Consider the following 21646-nt stretch of genomic DNA (forward strand, 5'->3'; position numbering starts at 1 on the left):
AGTGACGTCAGCCAGGAGTGGAGCTGATGCCCCTACAGAAGATCTGAATAGCGACTACTTGATGGCGCCATCTGGTATTATCCCAGCATGCTGTGAAGAAGGGTTGGGACAGGTGAAGAGGAGCAATGTGGTACCCTAGGATTTGGCAGGAATGCCTGGTTTCTTCCACTTCCCTTTAAAAACTCTTGCACAAGGGAAAGTTGTTGTTGTTGGGTTTGGACACTGGAACTGGATGGTGGTAGCAGCAATGGACAACTGGGAGGACATGCCCCTGATGCTCTAATGGGCTAAAGACTTTGCCTACAGTTGAGCCCAGGACCAGGGGGTCTCCCCAGGACCGGTGAAAATGGTTCCATTACACCCACTAAGGACCAGTTGGGGTAATATCTGGACTTCTGCTCCCAAACAAGTGGAGAAGAGCACCAGAGAATATGGTAAAGGAAAAAGGCTGGCGCAGGGAGCCAGGGGAGCCCTCTGAAACTTTTTCGGGGCGCTAGAGGTCACCACCCGGAGAAAAATAAGCCCACGTAGGGCGTGGAGTTCAGCTGCAAATTCTGAATATGTCCCCAGGGTGGGTCAGTGATCGGGGGTCTGCACAAAGGTGCATTAACTATTAATAAGCCTGCTTGGGGCGTGCTTGGGGCCCCTTCTCCAGAGCTCTCTGAGGCCCGGAGACACAATCCCCTAGGCAAGGGCATTAGACCCTTTCCCTGGGCCCCTGATGCAAGATTAGAAAGGACACTGTTGTGCCATCCCCCCCAAGGAGGACAAAAGGGGTACAGGACCCCATCTCTGGTCCCTAACTTGGGAATAATCAAGGGAAACACCGTTGAGTCCCCCCAATAGTGGTTGACTTGCTGCCACTCCACATGCCTGTGTCTGGGGTGAGCTGGGCGGCCCCACAGTGCAAACACCCTGCCCCAATGGAATGGACAGGAATAATCCAAGTTTCCATCTCCTGCCCCGGCAGTAAAAAGGAGTCTGCCAGGCAGAGAGCCGTCTGGGGCAGCCGGGGGTTGGCTCACCCGTTGCCCCCAAAGGAAAGCCAAGTCAGGATGTAAGAGTGGGACCAGACACACCAAAAGAAAAAAGAAAAACACTAAATGAAAGCTCTGTGGGTCTCCCGAGCACAGCAGGAGAGCTGTAACTAAAATATTCAGTGCTCTGGCTTTGAAAGGGCCCTACAATAATAATTGATACCTCAATAGTTATCAAAGACTGTGTTACTGGACATATGTGTGATTTCGGACAGAGAGATGTTGCCTGTGGCCCAGTAGATTCTCTGTCGTGCATTGATATTTGTTGTGAAAGCGAATGAGGTGTCTCTGGCATTGTTTCACAGAGATGTAAGAAAGCTTATTTGTATTGTCTGCTCTCTCATGTTACTCTTTGAATGTAATCTACCTTATTGGATATCATCTATATTTTATTAAAAGTGCTGCTATTACATAAATTATTGCTTCTATCAATTAAATCCCATTATAATTGGAGTTGGAGCTTGTTTTGTTGCTTTTTCCACATGATTCTCCTATTTTCCTCATTCGTTTTGGTTTAGGTGTTACTACTTCTGCACAGCTCTCCAGGACAAACTCATAGCTTGGTCTCACTATGGACCTGATTTAAAGATGGAGGGCCAATAGAAAATCCAGTTTTTTGGAGAATATGTTAAATCCATTTAAGAATCTCCATTAGTGTATTCTTAGGATTCATCATTTATTCCTGAAATCAGGGGGATTTGCCATTGCAACCCATCACAAAGCACAACCTAGCCAAGAAGACTGAAGATCTTGTCTTTCTACTGAGCAAATTTACATATGCTCTTTTGTGAAAAATGTAATGATAACTTTGGTGTATGTGGTCTTGTTTTGTTTCCTCCTTTGTCTATGGTTAATATTTATCACATTTTGACTTCTGTATTTATAACAATAAACCAAGTTTTTTATACTTGGCAGGAAGCATATTCTACACGAATGGACTTCTTAAGATTGGCAGGTGAAATAGTTGTTGTCCTGGGAGCTTTTTTCATCATTGCCACTGAGGTATGTATTTTTTTCTTTGGACTCCTGACTGGCTTTAAAGATTAATAATAATTGTTTACACAGTTCCCCTAGCCTGCAGGTTGGCTTAGTGAATATTTGTTATTGAAACCTGTGGCTATTGACAGTCAAATCATGATTTACGACATAGCCCACACAGCTTTGCATCCTTCCAAAATTGGTAGTTTGACTAATGTTAAATTGTGCTCCTCCTACTCATAGCAATTGTAAGGTAGGTGTGTAATGAAGTACTATATAAAAAACAAGTTATTATTTTTAGAATTTATTAAAAGCCTCAACCAAATGTATTAAATATCTTTTAGTATACATCACATTTGCCTCCTTAAAATAGGTAAGTCTCTTAATATGATGTTTACTTTTTTAATATTTGTTGTGTTTTGTAAGATATTGAAACTGACCAGAGGTGGTTGCGAAGTACTTTGTGTGAATTTAAGAAAGTTGAGCACAGGGAATTACTGAAGTAGGGAGATTAGCTTAGAAATGTGTTAACTTTTATCTCTAACAATATCCAGCAAAGATATAAAAAATGGAAGGGGATCTAGCATATTATTTAGCAGGTTACTTTATTTTGGCATACACAAAGGCCGCAAATGTGGTGGAGTATTGTTTCAGCCAAACTGATGGAATGGCTGCTCTATTTAAAATGGGTTGACTATCATGTGCCCCTCTGGCTCTGCTGATGGCTTAGACCATTGATGGACTTTGGGTGTCGGTCTAACTACCTGAGACCGTCTATCCAATTAAGGATAGACATTCTGGTTTACTTTTTTCCTTTTCGGGAAAGCCAGGAAAAGCTTGATGATCCTGGAAAGAAAACAAATCACCCCATCACACCCCGGAAGATAAATCTGAAGCCCTCGTGATGAGTTATGGGTTAAATTGTGATACCTGTGCAAGCTGGAGTTTGCACAGAGACTGGAATTGCCAAATGTGTCATAATTATCACACCATTGCAGTTTCTCCCCTGATAAATTTCAGCAGGACAAACTTGCCAAAATGTACTGAAGGGGAAAGCCTGGAAAAAAACAACTGGAATAAAAGACACAAAATGTGAAATTTGGTGCATTACATATTATTCTGCATACTATGCTTCATTTTTTGTTGTTTTTTTTGTTGTTGAAGACCACACTTGGTAAACACTTCTCCCTAGGGTGATGGAAGTTACTACATTTGGCAAATACTACATTCTATTCCAACAAACGCATAATGAGGAATTTAGAGTGGTAAGGCAAATTGTTTTTGTGTTTTTCAAAAACAATCTCCCAGTTTGGGAGTATTTTTTTACAAATATGTTTGTTTAGCTGCCTACAGTGTCTTCAAAGGAGACAATGTGGTGGGAGCTCTTCTGAGTTCCCAGAGATCTTTGTTGGCAGGTGAAGAAATATGATGGGCTATAATCCGCCAGGGCAGCAAAGTGCATGCCTCTGCTGCATTTGCAGAACAGAGTGCAGCAAGCTTAGCTCTAAACAACTCTTTCAGTGTTGATACAGTCATCCTTGTTGTGTCTGCCTTCAACAAAACTGCACAATGAAGCAATCATTTTAGGATTCAACACCGAAAGTATGGAATTCACTTTTTCTATCCGCACAATTCCATCTTGTCTTGCTTTTAAATTGCAGCTATACTCTTCCTTGTCTCTCTAACTTATTGTATATCACCACTTTACAGTCTCTATTCTAGGTCCCTCAACATGTTTCTCTCATCCACCCCGCCTGTTAGGATGGCAGACTTATGTTTTATGTTCTGTCATAGGTTTTTAAGTGGTTACAAGATACTCAATGGCAGAACCTATTTTATACCTGTTTTGTGAACACTAATAATCCGGATGGGTCTGCATGTGTAATCTAGCACCACAAACAGACTGTTGAGTATATTTGATACACTTTCTACAGGCTGGCCAGACTGTCTACGATTATGATGTATGACCAGATGTGTTTATACAGTATGCCAATGATTTTATTTAATTGTTGCTGTTCCATATCAGTGCCTTGATGGTACTTGATCTTGTTGCAGCGCAAGCGTAGTAAAAATGTATTATATGCTTACTCACCTTACTACTCTAACCATGCTGAGCTCTTTACGATTAAAGATTCTGCAGCATTTCTATTTACCACAGAGGCAATGATCCTCTGATGAATCTTTCTCCGCTGATATGAGGTATGGAAATTAGGATGGCCAAAATACCACATTATCTGTCCAAGGCGGACCATTAATTGACAACTTACTCACAAATCAGATTTAGGTACACCACTCTCAAGATCATGCTGTAAAAATAAAGAATAGCAACGGGAAGACCCAACCTGCCGACGAAGTTAAGTTGGACTAGAATCATGCAGACCAAAAGCTCTGCAACAGTAAATCAGAACAATAGAAGTAAAACTTGATGTTCTGACAAGAGTTCTCTGATTCTCCCTACAATGCATTTAAATCATTTGCAAAATAACTGTTTAAATGGAAGAACCAACAAGATTCAATACTAAACTTAGACAGGTATTAGATTAATTTGGTTATTGTATTAAAGATTAAAATTCCATAACAATAAGCAATCTTTTCAGAATTTCAATTAAGAATATCATAGCTTGCATCAAAGTGCCAATCATACCCACTATCATTAAAAAAGGCAGGAGAATAGTTTGTTTGTCCAACAACTCAAATCCTACAAAGAAGGGGAAAGGGTTCAGATTTAATGTCCATTAAGGGCGATTCCATTAGCATAGAACAAATAAATAAAGGAAAATTATATTGAAATGGTTCGGCAAAACAAGGTTTCAGTCAATCAGCTACCGACTGTAACATCAGCAAAGCCGTCCAAAAGTAAGAGAATATTTCTTAGTAATCATCAAAAATCAATCAGCATTGATCAGCATAGTGCCCTCTTGCAAGGGGAAAGAAAAAGTATGGCGTTGCCCCAAAGTAGGAAAAGTCGGAATGGCGTTGAGTGCTGCCCCTCCTATGGGGTATATTCTTTTATAAAGTCTCTAACAAGGCCCCAATGATGTAGCATCACACCACCATCAAAAGACTGTCACATGCTTAGATTCACATCATGTCACCGAGGACACTCACAACAGTAAGATGCTTTCCTATGCTAGTCATGAGAAATGAAAGATTTGAAAGTCCACATAGGCCTGCCATTGGTGAAAAAGAAATACTATTGTAGCAGCTGATATCCCGTTCCCACAGGAATAATTTACTCTGAACATTGAAGAAACATTTAGGAATGTAGAAAGTTACACATGTACTGAACAAATAAAGCAACATTACACTAGTTGAAAAAGGACCATTATATTAGGTATGAGGAATGGTCAGCATTAGAGAAAAAGCGTTTTCGAAAAAGCCTTCAAATTGGCATATCACATTTTAAATGAAATAAACTCTAAATGAATATCAAATATAGTGTAAAAAATAGATTCAAATAGAGAAAATGTAGAACTTTCACCAGACATTATTACATAGAAATAGCTAATGTTAGAAATACCCTACTACCACGATTTTTCTCAATATTCATAAAAGTATATCATTTTCTGAAACCACACTACAAAATTCGTTTTTCACTTTTCATAAACTGAAGAATCTCTAGTATTATTCATGCATTCCAACAAAAGGCATTGTTGCAGGGATTCTGCACATATGCAGAACTACGCGCAAGAAACCAGGACCTCGGTGTACAGTGGTGTACCAACCGCCCACCTTGATGCTCGGAACCCCTATCTGACTAGCTATTGTGTCTCATTAGTTCTCCATACTACAGCGAAGCTACCAATGATTAGATATCCTAGAACATGTAACTCAGACTCTCAGTAATCGCCAGAGTAAGAACACTCTTTCATCAACTCACTCATACTTGTCCACAATGTGAGTAATCAGAGACACAGTATAGTTTAAAATGTTTATTTTAACTAACATGTGCTATAATGCAGTACACCAGCCACTACAAGCAGAAAAATGCATAAACTCAATATAGTGAGCATTGTTACAATTCCATAACATTTGAACGGGGATTTCATTTTATAAAGCTAGTCGAAAAAAGGCCTAATGTGCCTTGCCACCCTCCCTGTGCTAGAAACTAGTTTATTATAACTACAGAAGACCTCTGGGCTTTGTCAGGGGGGGCCCATACCTCCAGGTTTAGACGCAAAGGTTTACATCTCCGGACAAACACAGCTCTTCTTCTCTGAAAGGTTTTCTTCGAGTGCGTTAACATGCCTACAATGCAATATTAAAAGCACCGGTAGTGCACCTTTGGCAGTATTATGTCTAACAAGCGTGGGACTGACCCACAACAGATTAACCGAGCACACTGTTTTTTTACCTTGAACACGCTGTGCAGACAGAGCTTCAGATTACAGCAAGAGAAGTGAAAGGTAGACGGTTCTCATGTGAGCGAGCACAGGCAAAGGAGTCGTGCAAAACAAATGTCTGTAGAGACATGTGCAAAAGCGTCAACATGGCAGCCAAGCTTATACTAACTTATGCTAACTTAGCAATGTACGCAGTGAAACCATAACCTCACTACAGCATTAGAAACACTAGGCCACTTTATTAATAGAAACATTTTCATCAATAAATGCTAATAAACAACATGTTCATAAGAAATTCACATTAGTGCAACTCGTTTATATGTATAAATATTGCTTAGTATGTATGTTTTCTTCATCTTGCATTTTAAAGCACGCTTTTACGAGGTTTCTACTACACTTGTCTCAGTTTCATGTGCCTCTGTGTCTAATATGTGCAAAGTGTACTTTCAGCTTTTTGTGTCTTAATCAGTAAGTATGTAGTGTATTATGATTTTTTTAAACTTATTTCATCAATCTGATATGATTGAACACACAGTTTTTGGACCAAACAAGGATGAGATTTAAGATCAACTGCAACATAGTATGGGTGAAATACAAGGACCAGGTGCCTTCTGATTACCTTCTCACTTAAAAACCTTTATGCGGTAGAAATGTTCAAGCAGCCAACTGGATCCGGGGAAATGCTCAACAATGATGGGGAGCTGCTGTATGAGGTCTCAGAGTAGATCCGAGGCTTCTCTACATCAGGGACAGTGAAGCCATCCATTGGGTGCTGCTTGGCTCCTAATCTGGTGAAGCCATTGATTGTGTGTTGCTCACAGTTGAATCTGGTAAAGCTGTTGACAAAGGTTGTTAGAGGCAAGGCTCAGTGTCAGATCCTCTGAAGCTTTCAGTTAGGCAGGGAGGAGTACACTCTGAACACAACCAGGAGTCCAGGACATTGTACACAATACTTGGGCATCAGGACTCACTCCAACAGTAGCCAGCACAAGGGACCAGGAAAGGTCCAGTTGGGTTTGGTCAACCAGGAAGTGGAAAAAGTCCTTTGGAAGCTTGTTGTAGCCATGTAACTCAAACAGGAGGTCAACCAACTGACCCTTGGATTCACTTTTGGGGTCCTGGGTTCAAGGCAAGCAGTCCAGTCTTCCTTCAGTTCCTTCTGATTGAAGGGCAGTCCTTCTTCTGATTTTCCTCAGGACCTGGAGAGTTCTGAGGAAGGTTCTAGGAATGCTACATGCATGTCCAGTGCCTGCATCCAAGTGAGGGAAACTCCTGGCCATTACCAAACCAATGTGGTAAAGTTCTCAGGGGTGACCCTACCCACCTTTTCAATCAGAAAATGAATGAGCATATATACGGGGATCAATTACTTATAGTCTATTTATCACATTGGGACAACTGTTTCTCATTGGAAACCTGATTTAATCAAGCACATTATTGCAATCAATGAAAAGTATTTGGCCATGACTCATTCAGAGTATCCCATAGTCTCTAAATACATATATATGACTAATTGTACACAAAATATACCACAAAGCACATATATACAAATTGTATACACTATTAAAAAAAATATTTTTGCTCTCTTGTTTCTCCTGAACTGTTTCCACTACCGGTGTCTAAATAATAAGTGCATGGAAAAGTCCACCTAAGAGATAGTCGATCAGACCAGGAGCGTCCAGAAAAAGCTTCCATTGCCTCTTTCCTACCTGCCATCTCAATACATTGGTGCAATTTAATTAATTTGCTGAAGACTTCTCTATAAAAAAGTAGACGCGTTTTGGCCATGAATACTTCTGGCCTCCTCAGACAGAAGTTATAAGACAAGAGGACTTCTGCGTATAGGAGAACATAAAAAAATACATATTTATAGCTATTACCAGGGAAATATCCTGCCTTATAATCAAAATAATTAGAGGATGTAACAAAGGTGATCAGTGAACTAAAATTTTCAAAGTAAATCAGAAATCAACCAAGGTCACCAGACATATTAAAAATTACAATACTAAATTAGTCAGCCGTCAGCAATCTTCACTCGGTTTCACATGGAACCATAAAAGAACACATCACAAAATTGATAAAAGCAATCAGAAGTAGATAAAGGTGAATAAAAATACAGGATTCTAAACAACAATAACACAGACCTCAAGAATATAAATCATAAGCAAACAAATTTTTCCTCAAATGGATTGCACCAGATAAAAACTAAACTAAAACAGATTGATACATCTGGTAATAACATTAAATAAAACAGAGCAGGTCGGACTTGAACAAACTGTTTAGCAGCAAGCAATGGAACAATTAAAGATTTCTTAATCTTTTATAAAAAAAAGTGCAAAACATGGTAAAGTGCATAGTGTCTTGAGCTGAGCAGTTGTCGCAACTACAAGGAATAAAGGTAGTACCATAAGAACTTCCGCGTGGAACAGCAAGCAAATGATGTATTAAATGTAACATAAAATGGATTAAAAGGAGCCAATGGTAATCTGATATGTTGTATAAGAGGTAAGGTTCCTTTGAAAGAGTGGTCTGCAGTGGAAAATATGATCTTACAGACGATTTGTCTTTGATCAATAATGGCCCTCATGGCCACAAAAGATATTTTGGTCCAAGAGTAATTCTCCTTGCCTAGCGACTCTGGATGATTTGAAAAAAGTCAGGACAACACAATTTAATAAAACAAACACGTAACAAATCCAGTGAATGCTTGTGGCTTCATCAAGGGCCAAACAATCTTTTAATAACAATAAGTTTAACTGTTTACCTTGGCAACCCATCACTGAGACCCACCGGAGTAAGGGCTGCAACATCAACATATCCTCTACAACGTCTATTCCTAATTCTTCATGAATAATAAAGGAAGATGCACTCTTTGGGAGGGAGAGGAGCTTTCTTAGAAACCTAATCTCAAGGACTTGCATGGAAGACAAATTAGTATACCCCCAAAGTTCACTACCATAGGCACCTACAGAAATATAATTAGATCTGTAAATATCAACCATGATTTTGATATGCTTACAGCCCAGCTTAGAAGTGAAATTAGACATAGAAACAGGGTTTCTAGTAAGTATGTGCCTACTAGCCAATACCAAAGGAGATCAAGACAGGGAAGAATCGAATAAGACACCCAGGAAGAAAAAAGCAGAAATACGGCTGAGAGTATTGCCTTTAATACAGTAAGTCCTTCTTTTGGTAGTACGCTGGCCTATAACCATGACGAGGGACTTGAAAAAGTTCATGCTTAAGCCAAGACTTTCCATGAATTCAATGAAGCATTTCAGAAAAACCTTTAGACCAAGAGCAGTACGCGAGATAAGAACTGCATAATCTGCACGTGCCAGAACAGGGGCCGAGCGAGTACGGATTTTGGGCACATCCCTGCCAACCTCAATCAGCGACTTTTCCAAACGATTGACATACAATGTAAACAAAATCGGGCCAAAATTCAAGCTTGATGGACACCCTGGTTAAGTATAAGATCTCTTTGCATTCACCCGCCTCACTAAATCTCATAGCTGGAGTAAGGTTGAAGTGACGGTCTCATAAGAAAAGGAAAAGCTGGGTGTCTGCTCCCATCTCCAAACATAATAGCCCAAGGTTTCTCTCTATCAAAGGCTGTAGGATCCCTTGTTTTACAATTGTGCACTAAGAAGCAATCATATACAAATGAAGGCACTGATTAATAGTGCCTAGGCCCTATCGAAAGACATACTGAGTGTCACAAAGGACGTTCCGAAGCCTATTCAGCAAAATACAGGCAACTATCTTAACTTAAGCACTTGGGATCAAAATGGCTGCCTTTCTTGAATGCAGGGATGATCACAGAAGTAGACCAGGCGTCAGGAATACACACTTTCACTACTGTGTTCAAGTACAACATTAAAAGAGGAGCCCAAAAATCTATGTTGGATTTGAACAGATCAATCGGAACCCCGTCAGGACCAGAAGCCTTATTAGTGGGGAGTACACATATGGCATTATATACCTCGTCTAAAGTAAAATTAATAGGGGCTAACGCTTTAGTTGGTATCTCAGCAGGAGAGGATTAGGGCAGGCTCTAGTGAGGGCCTAAAAAGTGGGCAGTGGACAATCTCCAAAAACTTAGCACTGTCCCTACGATGACTCGCAGCCAGAACTGCTCCCAGGCTTAATCTTTCAACACACTCTTCATGTGTTTTAGGATACTCTTGTAGCCCGCTCGGCATTGTATGACCCAGTTGCGGTCTCTGGATACCGCCTTAACAACCTCTAAAAGTACTGGATACGCCCTAAAGCAGTTTGAGTCGTACCATTTAAAGGGCTTTGGGTTTTTGTCATTACTCTTGCTCAACAGCATAGAAGGTATGCAACTACAGGTAACCTTGAATGTATTCCCAATTACACTCTTGCAAGATAAAGACCTGACACAAACCTTGGCCCAGACCACCGATTGGGAAGAACTTTCGGAGATTAAAAAAAGAACAAGTACGAACAGCTATTCATGGCGTCATAATGACAGAATATCTACGCGCTAATGCGGCACCCAGAGGACTTTGGGTGAACAATGCCCAGCGCATCTTCCTCCAAGACCTGGTCTTTCGTAAAGACTGGTCTTCCATCTCTTGGAAGTGCACGAGAGACTACCTAGTTTTGATAATTAAGACGGCGACAAGACTCACTGAGGAACTCACAATCAAAATCCAAGGGATCGAAACCAAACTCAAAAACATGGTACATCTGACAGTATACAAAAAGCGGTTGGAAGAGATTAACAAAGAAATCAATGAAACTAAAGACTACATTACACAGAACAAAATTCAAAAACTAGGAAAAGACCTCAAAAAATTCTCAATGGAGCGAATGCACCCGTACAGTGCGGATGATTATAAAGTCCCAGAGGACACAACTGACAACTTAAGCAACTCGAGTATGGGCTCCTCCACCAATGGATCAGATTGGAGTGGTGATGAATCCTATACCCCAAGAAGGAATAGAGGTCAATCCAGACGCCAAAATAGGAGAAGATCAAATAATTGGTTTAACCCCTACTTCGGCACACAACCACATCCAACACCATTCCACGCCTACAACCCGAACCTTCAAGGTTGGGCAAACCCTTTCTACCCGGGCCCACCCACCCCTATGGGGAATCCATCATTACCAGACATGGGACAGAGCTATACACATAGGCCGCCTTTTTTAGGGAGAGGCCAGCCGAACAACAGAACAAGACGGAAAGGAGTGACCTGGTCAGACCAACAACGTCAGGTACACACAAGAAGTATGACGAGCACAAAACCAGGGACCAGCGCAACAACCTTGTCTTCAACCTAATCGACATCTCACTCACAGATGAACAAGAGAATGTTCTGAATTAAGGTCTCAGCTATGTTCCCACACCCCCACTTGATCTATTCAAACCTCAATGCAAAATGGCCGACTTCTGTAGAACGATTAAGTTAAAAGCATTTTTTAACAATCAAGAAGAGCCATCAAGAAACTGCGACACCACACTTCGTCGCAAGTCGAACTTCTGTCCTCTGAACCATCAGGTCCCAGTAGAAATACTAGCCTTTGAACAGGCAATAATGAAGGAAGTGGAAAACCTAAAAGATTCGACCAAAAAACCCTTCATTAACTTTTCAAACTCTGAACAAAAAGCATTGGAGACTTTACGGCAAAACGAGGAACTGATAATCAAACCAGCTGATAAAGGTGGGGGAATCGTACTTTTAAGTAGAGAAGGGTATAACAAACAGTGCACCGACCTACTTAGTGACACCAAATTCTATCAAGTGATCACTACAGATCTAACCCCACGCTTACGAAATATCATTGCATCAATGGTCGACGAAGCAGAAACCAACAATTGGATCTCGAAATCAGAAGCTGACTTCCTGTTGACAAAATCACCTAGGATGCCGTACTTCTATTCCCTGCCCAAAATCCATAAGGAAAAGCGACCACCACCAGGACGGCCCATCGTTTCAGGAATAGGATCCATCCTAGAACCACTGTCACAATTTGATGACTATTATCTGAGACCACTAGTACAACAGACCGACACCTACCTGAAGGACACTAAAGATCTCCTGAACCTCCTCAAGAATCTACAATTTTCAGAAGAGAGGATGCTACTAGTAGGTCTTGATGTTGAAAGCCTATATACGAGTTTGCCCCAACAAAAAACTCTAGAAACCTTAGAGACATTATTATTCAATCAACAGTTGGAGCATAAAACACCGAGACACTTTGTCCTTGAATGCTGCAGACTAGCATTGACTGAAAATCACTTTGAATACAACAAAACGATGTATAAGCAGTGCCACGGTACATCTATGGGTAGTACCTTCGCGCCTAGCGTGGCAGGACTCTATGTCAGTGATTTCGAGACTAGCCATGTATTTAACATCTCTAACCCTTTTCGAAGCAAAATCTCCTTTTGGAAACGTTACATCGACGATGTCCTCCTAATATGGGAAGGGGATAAAGAAACCTTGACCGAATTTCACCAATGGTTGAACACGAGGGACGAGTGGTTAAAATTCACTTACACAGCAAGCCCGAACAGCCTGGATTTTCTTGATGTCACAATTTTCATCAAAGATGACGAAATACACACAAAGACGTTCTTTAAATCCACCGCTAAGAACAGTCTCTTGTCATATAAGAGCTTCCACCCTCGCCCACTGAGGGAAAATCTTCCCTATGGACAATTTCTGAGGTTAAGACGTAACTGTAGTGACATTCAAGACTACAGAAGTCAGGCAAAGGAACTCAGTGAAAAACCCCGCACAAGAGACTACCCTACCATGACCATCAGAAAATGCCAAAAGAGGGCTAGGAACCAACAAAGAGAAGCCCTTCTTGAAACTTCCACAAAAGAACCAATACCAAACCTAGTTACCTGTGTGAGTACCTACAGCACGATGTCCAATGACATCAAGAAAATCATAAACAAAAATTGGAAGATCCTCACCTCCGGATCCCTGAAATGGCCAAAACCAAGGTTCTCAAATAGAAGGACCAGAAACCTGAAAGACCTACTCGTTCATACAAGACCTCCAGAGAAACCCATTGACAAAGTCCCACGAGGACCATGGAACAACTCACCTATAACAGGACACTTCCCATGTGCCACCTGTTCAGTTTGTCACCTAACAACAGCGACTAAGACATTACAACTACTGCCTGATCTAAAATGGACAATCAGATCACACACCAACTGCAACACCACTCATGTAATCTACATGATCACATGCCCCTGCAATTTACGATACATTGGCATGACGAGTCGAAAAGCCAAACTGAGACTATGTGAACACAGAAGCAACATTAAGTGCAAAAAAGTGACCACAAAAATGAGTTGCCATTTTCTTGAGAAAGGACATACTGTTGACGATCTCCAATGGGTCATTTTAGAGACTTTACTTTCTAAAAACTTCAATGCCGAAAAAGTACTATTTGAAAAGGAACAAAGATGGGTATATCGTCTCCAAACACATAAGCGAGGTCTGAATGATAATATCCCGTGGCACAGTTTTAAGAACACATGAGCCTGACAACTACTCACTCCGCAACAAGTACTACGAGCACCATGAACGCTATTTCCACTCTTACAATTAGGACTAATCTCTCCTAAAAATGACCCATATACTGGAAGGACCCCATTAACAAACAGAATAATGAATCACCTAGGTACACAATTACAAAGCATCATGCCCGAAATATAACCTCGAAACACACCTATTCCAGTCCTGGAATACCAATACTATTCAGAAGAATGCAGCAACGAAATTTAAAACCATTAAGACCATATGAGGTTGCAGCAACACACACCGAGAGGAAATTAAGATTATTACGAACTGAGAAACATGATTACGACAGCATATTTCTCTCGGCCTTAAATAATCAACATTGGAACAATAACTTTATTGACAACAACTAAGAGCACACTCTGCTTTTTGAATACATGGCAAACAAACAGCCATTTACCCACAACACACTTCTTCTTTACCATCTCCAAACCAAGACATCGGAAGAATCTTTCAAGATAACGCTACACATTGGGAGGCTCTCCTCTATGTCTATGACCTCCATGCTCTTAAAAGAACCAGCCACATAGCAACCCGTGTCTTCACCGGGTCCTAGGAGGTAGAGTCAGCACAGGCCCTTGACCAACGCTGAATAGGTAACAGAAGGAGGAACGGACCGCCGGAAAACCGTAATGTATCTCTCAGATAATAATAATTTTTTTTGAGCCCTACTCTTTCTCTCTTTGATCACTACTAGAGCGTGAAGCGACCCCCCTAGAGTACTCATGGTGACCTGCAAATAAGGAGACCAGGTAATGCCTTTGACTCTTACGGGTATTTCTTAGCGCGCAAAACTTCCCATACTATTAAGCACGGAAACTTCCCTCTCTCCACAGATAGGCACTCGCGCTAACATTAGATGAAGATCATCACTTTAGCCAGTTACCAACTAACATCACTAGAATATATTAAGCGCGCATCACTTTCTATATGTGGAGACTCATTTCTACTCGCTTGATAAACAAACCTAGCGTTCCTCTTTATAAGCAAGCCGCGTTTAATTACTGGTTACGCTGTAGAAATAACATCACTTATCACGCAACAAACCTGCTGTATTTATTCATGATTACCCCGCCCATTAACTATTCATCAGCGTAGATACGCTATATGAGGTAATTCATGGATTTTGGTACTTGTATATGAGTGACTGTGAAATAATGTATTTATACTAATAGTCTCTAAAACCTACGATTATGTGAGCCCTGTACATGGCTCTTCCCCTACAAAAACCATACACGCCACAAAAAGCGGGTTGCCGAGTTCGACACTGCGCCAAGTTTGGCGCTGCATGCTTCCGATGGTCACCGGGAGCTGTACACGATTTGGAATACAAAACATTATCCCCTTATGAACCGTTCACTAAGGCGTGCTAAGCACGTGTCTAGTATTTATGGCAATGAGGAGGTTATGTAGACCAGTTCTTAACGTGAGCGTGAATATGACAAAATGGATTGTAGAATGGTCTTTTTCTTACATAAAGGAGGGACGAATTTTGCCATACCGAGCGTTTCTCAAACAACAGTGAGATCCACTCTTGAAGAGTATTGTCATTTTGTAATTGCATATACAAAACCAGTTCAACTGATTTATAATGATCTCTGTGTTGTTTTATCCCTTTTTTTCCGCCCCCCCCCACAAACACTGGAACAACAGTTTTAAGCTGAATGTGCGAACAAGAGAGGAATAACTATCTTCCCGCACTTCCACAAGAGTACCTTAAATATTAGGTCACTCAACTCTGCACTAGGTCCTGATGAAAGCCCGCTTGACCCCTCGGGGCTGATCAGGGCTGAAACATGTCGACCTTTATTTGGACACTAATTTTAAAAGTGCACTAGACCATAATAAGTCTGATGTGTGCACATTTACAATATTTTTACGAACTATCCCGAATCCAGTACTAATAAATATATCTACTGGCTTTACGAGATTTTTAAAATAACACCCTTTTCACCACAAGTCACTTCACCCCTTTTTCTATTCACGATCACTACTGAGACCACCAGTGGTAAAAGCCTCCGGGTGGAGGAAGCATTGGATTAACCCAATGATTATGCGATCACGTTAATGACAATCTAGCGGAGAATCAAGATATACCGCTAAAATCGATCCTTTACCAAACGTGAATGAGGGTTTCTTAAAACAGTACTTAGTACTGACCGTGCAATACCCTGGTTCTCCCAGGACCAGTGATCCACTCTCCTATTGATTTTTGATATATTGAGATAAGGAAGCTGAGTGGACCTAAGCCTCTTCTTTCTCCCTCCCTTTGATTTTTGAATTCCCAATTACAGTGTCATAAGAAGTATCAATTAAGCAAGTGTCAACCTCCGAGGGACATTCCCTGAGTAAATCTAGAAAAAACATTGGGGACCAGGCACTCCATTTACAGTGCTGTCCCATAGAAGAAAGGCTCCCATTTAGCATAGCTAAGTGAACCGGGCGCTTTTGGATATGGCCCCAACGAAAGGTAACTGAAATGGAGTTATGATCAGTCAACAAGCTCCATGTGACCTTAGCTTCCACTAAGAATTCGTTCGAAGAGGGAGATATGAAAAAATAGTCAATAACACTGTTAAAGCCTCTAACAGTAAAAGTGGGAAAGTATCCCTCCAAAGAGATGCCAATGTCGGAGGCCAAGGTGTAAACCAGGTTGTATTCAGCGGGAATGTATTCATAAAATCTTCTTCAGAAGTGTGCAAATATTGCAAAGAGTCACTAGCTATTTCATCTGGTTGACTAAAACACAGGTTTGGACAAGGGTGCAAATTAAAATACCTTGCAAGGATAACATCACAATTCTCCAGGCAGACTTTGGGCCGGGAATAAAAGAAAACCTTGAGAGATGTTGTGCTATTGGAGGTACCTGCCAAGGTGAATGCATTGTAAAAGTTTACTACCAACAAACTTAATAACTTATTGAATTTCAACAAAACTGCAGCCAAGTTAGGAGACATAGTTTGGATTGTGAACACAGTATGCTCAAGTGTTAGAGAAATAAGAATATGTAGATCACCCTTGGCCCATCCAGATCACCCTTGGCCCATCCACGATTAGAGGTAACAGCAGGAACTAGAAAAGAGGAAAAGCATTCATAAAAAAGTTGGTAGATTATCCCAAGTCTCCTGTAAACAAACCACATTCACATTAGCCACAAAGTCACAAAACACTTCATTGTCTATTTTGCTGGCAAGGCCAACAATATTCCGGCTAAAGAAGGAAACAGTGCACAGATCTACCTGATTTAACATGGGGTCACTAGCACAAATACACAGACAGTTAGCATCAGTATCAGTAGTCGGGAGTCAATCACAAAAACGTAATGGGGCAAAGTGGTAAGCAGTAGGAACATTGACCTTGTGTGAAATTAGTGGAATAGCACCTGAAAGGGCAACAGAAGAGGGCGGGACAGCAGATGCATTCAACCAATTTTTACACAAAAAGGATGGCTTGTAAAAGAAACCCAAAGGGATCACTGTAATGCCAGTATGTGGGTTCTTTCTGGATGACAACATTGATAACAGAAAACTAGCCGAATGTGGGTTGTTAAAATTGACAACTACTCAGTCACCGCCTAATGAATTAGACTGCGGGCCAATCCAGGAAATTTTCCTTGCCATAATAATATCCCTGAACAAAGGCAAGGTATAGCCTAAGCTTTTGTGTGACATGTAGACCACTTTGTTTTTGAGCTGCCCATAAGTCTCACTGCCATTAGATGCCAGCACAGGGACTGAATCACCATACCCCTACTTAAAAGAAGATTTCTATCAAAATAATACCCCAGGTAACCAAAACTTCAATTATCAAGGTTGATCAAGATGAAGATTGATTCCATTCCCAGAAACCTCACCTGATTCAAGCTAGGTAGGAGAAGAAGGGGTTTGGAATTTCCACATTCAGGTGCTCAGACTTTTTTAGCCAGGAGAGACAATGGAGGAAGAGGTGAGGGAGGCAGAGGTTGAGTACGCCACCGTATTGCTCCTCCCAAATTTAAACTGTTGTTACCCGCCCCTCCTCCTGGCTCACAGGTGTAAACCAATCACATGTTCTTTCACATCCCGCCCCTCACATTTCCTCAAGTAACTATCAATGTTAACAGTGCTCGCAAAATGTTGCAAACCCACAAAAAACCCTTGTCCTGTTCACCATAAAAAATCATAACAAATCATAAATGATATATCCAACCGCAAACAAATATACAATGAAGAGTCCGTGTAAACAAATATTTTTTCATGGGGTTTACATGTTATGTGATCGTAATATATACATCTTTATAATTCATAGATACTCCTGAGGAAGGTTTTGCTAAAACCGAAATGCATTGAGTAAAGGAAATGTACTGAATCTGGTGGATATTTGGAAATTCGATACACATTCATGTATAGGCCTGGATGGGCAATACACTGAGTTTAACAACCAAAAACGCTACAAATTTCATCTTTTGACGTGATGTTTCTACAAAATGGATAAAACATGTTTAAAAGGAAAGAAATAAATTTGATAAAATTGTACTACTATGGTGGATAAGTATTAATTTGTAAATACTAATGTGCATATGCTGTGCAACCCGCGCGTGACCTGCTAACACAGCGGGCCACCACTCCCTGAACATTATGTCCTGGTGTGAAAGGAACGGCACACCATTCACGGGTGCTGCACGCAAAATTGAAAAAAGAGCATATGCTTATAGTAATGTGAAATATACAAGGTGTGCTTCAGGACATTCTCCGCTTCAGTCAAGGATGACATGAAAGCACGATTCTGTGCACATTGTATCTAGCCTATTGTCAAGATACAATAAACACAGAATCACAATTCGAACAACATCATTGGCCTGAAGTGTTTGGTCCCCCTAGGGAAGCCAACATAGTTTTTGTTACAGTTGATCATAGACAACATCACAGCTAAAACATGGGCGGGGGTAGGAACTGCGGGAGATGTCCTGTTTGTAGAAATTGGTTTTATCAACATGGATTAACAGTAAAATGACTGACAGATTTCCATCCAGAGTGATCTTAAGTTGCAGACACTTTGAGGACAATAAGGGCTATGGACTTTAGTTAGACACATGAAAGTGAAGCGTGTTTCATAAGCCTAGTAGAATGACCTCAGTTTTTCTGCACTAAGATACAGCCTTTTGTGGCACATCTATTTTATTAATTTGTTTTTTCCAGTGCATTATTTGAGGGTGGACCTCTAGGTCCACTGAAACTCCGTTGTAAATCTTGGTGTTGTCAGTGTACCTGTAGTAACCAATGATGAAACTGTCCAAGACATTTCTAAGAGGTACTTTGTAGGTATTGAGGCGGGCAGAATACATTGTATCTCACAAGAAATGCTGGTGGAGGTCAATAAGTAGGAAGCCTACTTTATATACTGTCACCTGTTACAAAAAAAGGAAGTGTACTATTAAATCACTGTACCTCCCAACACCCTAGATTCAGGAGAACTATATAAGGAGCATTTTGTGGTCAACTATTAGAAATTTTATTAAGAGACATCAGCGTGTAGCTCAGCCCCGATCCTATGCAGTGAGGATATTTTCTTAGATATACCTCAGAGAGGTTTCTATAAGTGGCTGCGTGTTGAACCCAGAACCAAAATCACTCAAAAGAATGTATTATCTCTTGTGTAAATTAGAGTTCTGCCTTTGCTATGTTCTTGGATACTTTGGCCATGCAGGCTGGACAATTTGTTTGTCTGTAATTTGTTTTCATTTGAAAAGGTTTATAGTACTTGACTGCAAAACCCACATGTCCCTTAACTTGTTCTGCACTCTTTACATCACTACTGGATTCAGTATTTCCAAAATAAGAAATGATTAATAGAATTTTGTCTGTACACTTTAAGCACTGTCTAAGAAAGTTTAGTTTTGATTCAGGGAGAAGAGGAAATAGGGTAAACTTCACCATCATTGAACACCAATATGAAATGTACTCACAAGGCCAGATTTTGATTTGAGAAAAAAAAGCACAGGTGAGTCCTGAAGATCGCAAAATAATAAAATTGGTGTCTGCATTGTGTATACCAGCAGGTAATATGACAAAGCTGTTTCACAATGTTCTGTAACATATCATCCACAGATATCACATATTCCCTATGTTATCCTCTCAAAGAGGGAGTCAAACATGAGGAAGGGAATGAAAGGTTCATAGTTCAGAAATTCAAGTAGAAGAGGTACCCCAGGAGCACAGTTTTAGGACTTATTTATTTGCTGCCAGAGAGTTGTGAAAGGAAGAGTTTGAAGCCATGTTAGTTCAGTTCACAAATACCAAAACTCAGTCATTTGAGATATTTAATTTCATTAACCAAATCTTTGAGACTAATATAGTGCAAATATATCTTCTTCCGAAGAAATTCTCATAAAAATATTTTTGTATAACTGAAACTGCATTGTATCATAGTAGGACACAATATTATCCTTTAATAAAAAGGTATTAAAACCTGTGGTGTTTGATTAATTGCCATATACCATTTATTGCTTCATGCCCAGAAGTGTGTTGTGGTTGGTGCATTATCTGCAAACCCCTGAGCCCCATTCCCAGTAATCCTTTCCAGTATTTAATGTCCTGTCTTTCAGATGTAGATTTGATCATTTTTCTATAATTTATCTTGTTAGAAATTGGGTTCTGATCTGCCCAATCTCACAAGATTTCCTGATGCTGGGTGCCTGGTTTTTGGATCTACACCGTGAGTGAGGCCCCAAAATGGAACATAAACCATTGTGAGCTTCTACTAAAATGGAAATGAGTGCATTTTTTGTTTAAAGAGGTCTGCTGCTGTGCAACTGGGGTAAGAGGATTAGCCCTGGGTGCAGGCAAACTCATGTGTGCAGATGTGTGCATAATGAGGAAAACTAATATATAACTCAAATTTGCAGTCTGTCGCAGATGGGACATTTTGGCCTGATTAGGACTTATAATTCAATTGAGCATCCAAAGCGAAAGGTCCTCGTTCTTTGTGACTAAAGTAGCATTTATCAAAATGAGGGATGTAAGCAGACTTTTGGTGAGTATTGAAAGTTCTGGTCTATCTGTAAGAAATATTTAAAATGATAGTCCTGTTTGTGCACCAGTGAAAAGGTGCTGAACAATTTCCCTAAGTCCAGTTTTAAATCAAACCCTTGCAAGTACTTCCAAGCAAGACTCTGGGTGAACCTACCAGTATTTGTTGCTGCTGTGTTCTTTACTTCACAAAGGCATTTCAACAGAGAACGTGCTCACTGTATGCGAGCATACACAACCATACCATATGGGTATGACTTTCACACCTAAATTGGGAAATATGGATGTGGCCAGAGATGCTGACTTTGGATCGGGGGAACAAGGTCTGAGTCCCAGCGTTGATGCTCAATATCCTTTGATTCTCGGTGGATGTATGTCGTTACAACGCACACTTTTACAACGCATGCACTTACAACGCATTTTTTACAACGCAAAATCCATTACAACGCACTACACTTACAACGCATGACACTACAACGCATTTTTAAAAACTACCTTTACAACGCATACCATTACAACGCATAATATTAAATTGCATTTAAGGTAAGTATTAGATAGTATAGGGGTAAAAATTACTTAATAAGTGTTGGATAGTATAGGGGTAAAAATTACTATTCTAACTCCAGGGGGTGCAACAGTAGGGTAAGTGTTGGATAGTATAGGGGTAAAAATTACTATTCTAACTCCAGGGGGTGCAACAGTAGGGT

The 21646-nt window shown here is 40.4% G+C and overlaps 1 protein-coding gene across 3 annotated transcripts in view; it reads left to right on the top strand.

Annotated features, from left to right (window-relative positions):
- Nucleotides 1–21646, top strand: part of LOC146785834 (transient receptor potential cation channel subfamily V member 6-like) — a 318210-nt gene that overhangs the window by 218376 nt on the left and 78188 nt on the right. For all 3 annotated transcript variants that reach the window (XM_085635167.1, XM_085635169.1, XM_085635168.1), the window contains one exon: nucleotides 1953–2039. In XM_085635167.1, the coding sequence (XP_085491293.1) occupies nucleotides 1953–2039 (87 nt within the window). The remainder of the gene's footprint in view (nucleotides 1–1952; nucleotides 2040–21646) is intronic.

This window comes from Triturus cristatus, chromosome 11, assembly GCF_964204655.1.
Source record: "Triturus cristatus chromosome 11, aTriCri1.1, whole genome shotgun sequence".
In the NCBI taxonomy this organism is placed as follows: Eukaryota; Metazoa; Chordata; class Amphibia; order Caudata; family Salamandridae; genus Triturus; species Triturus cristatus.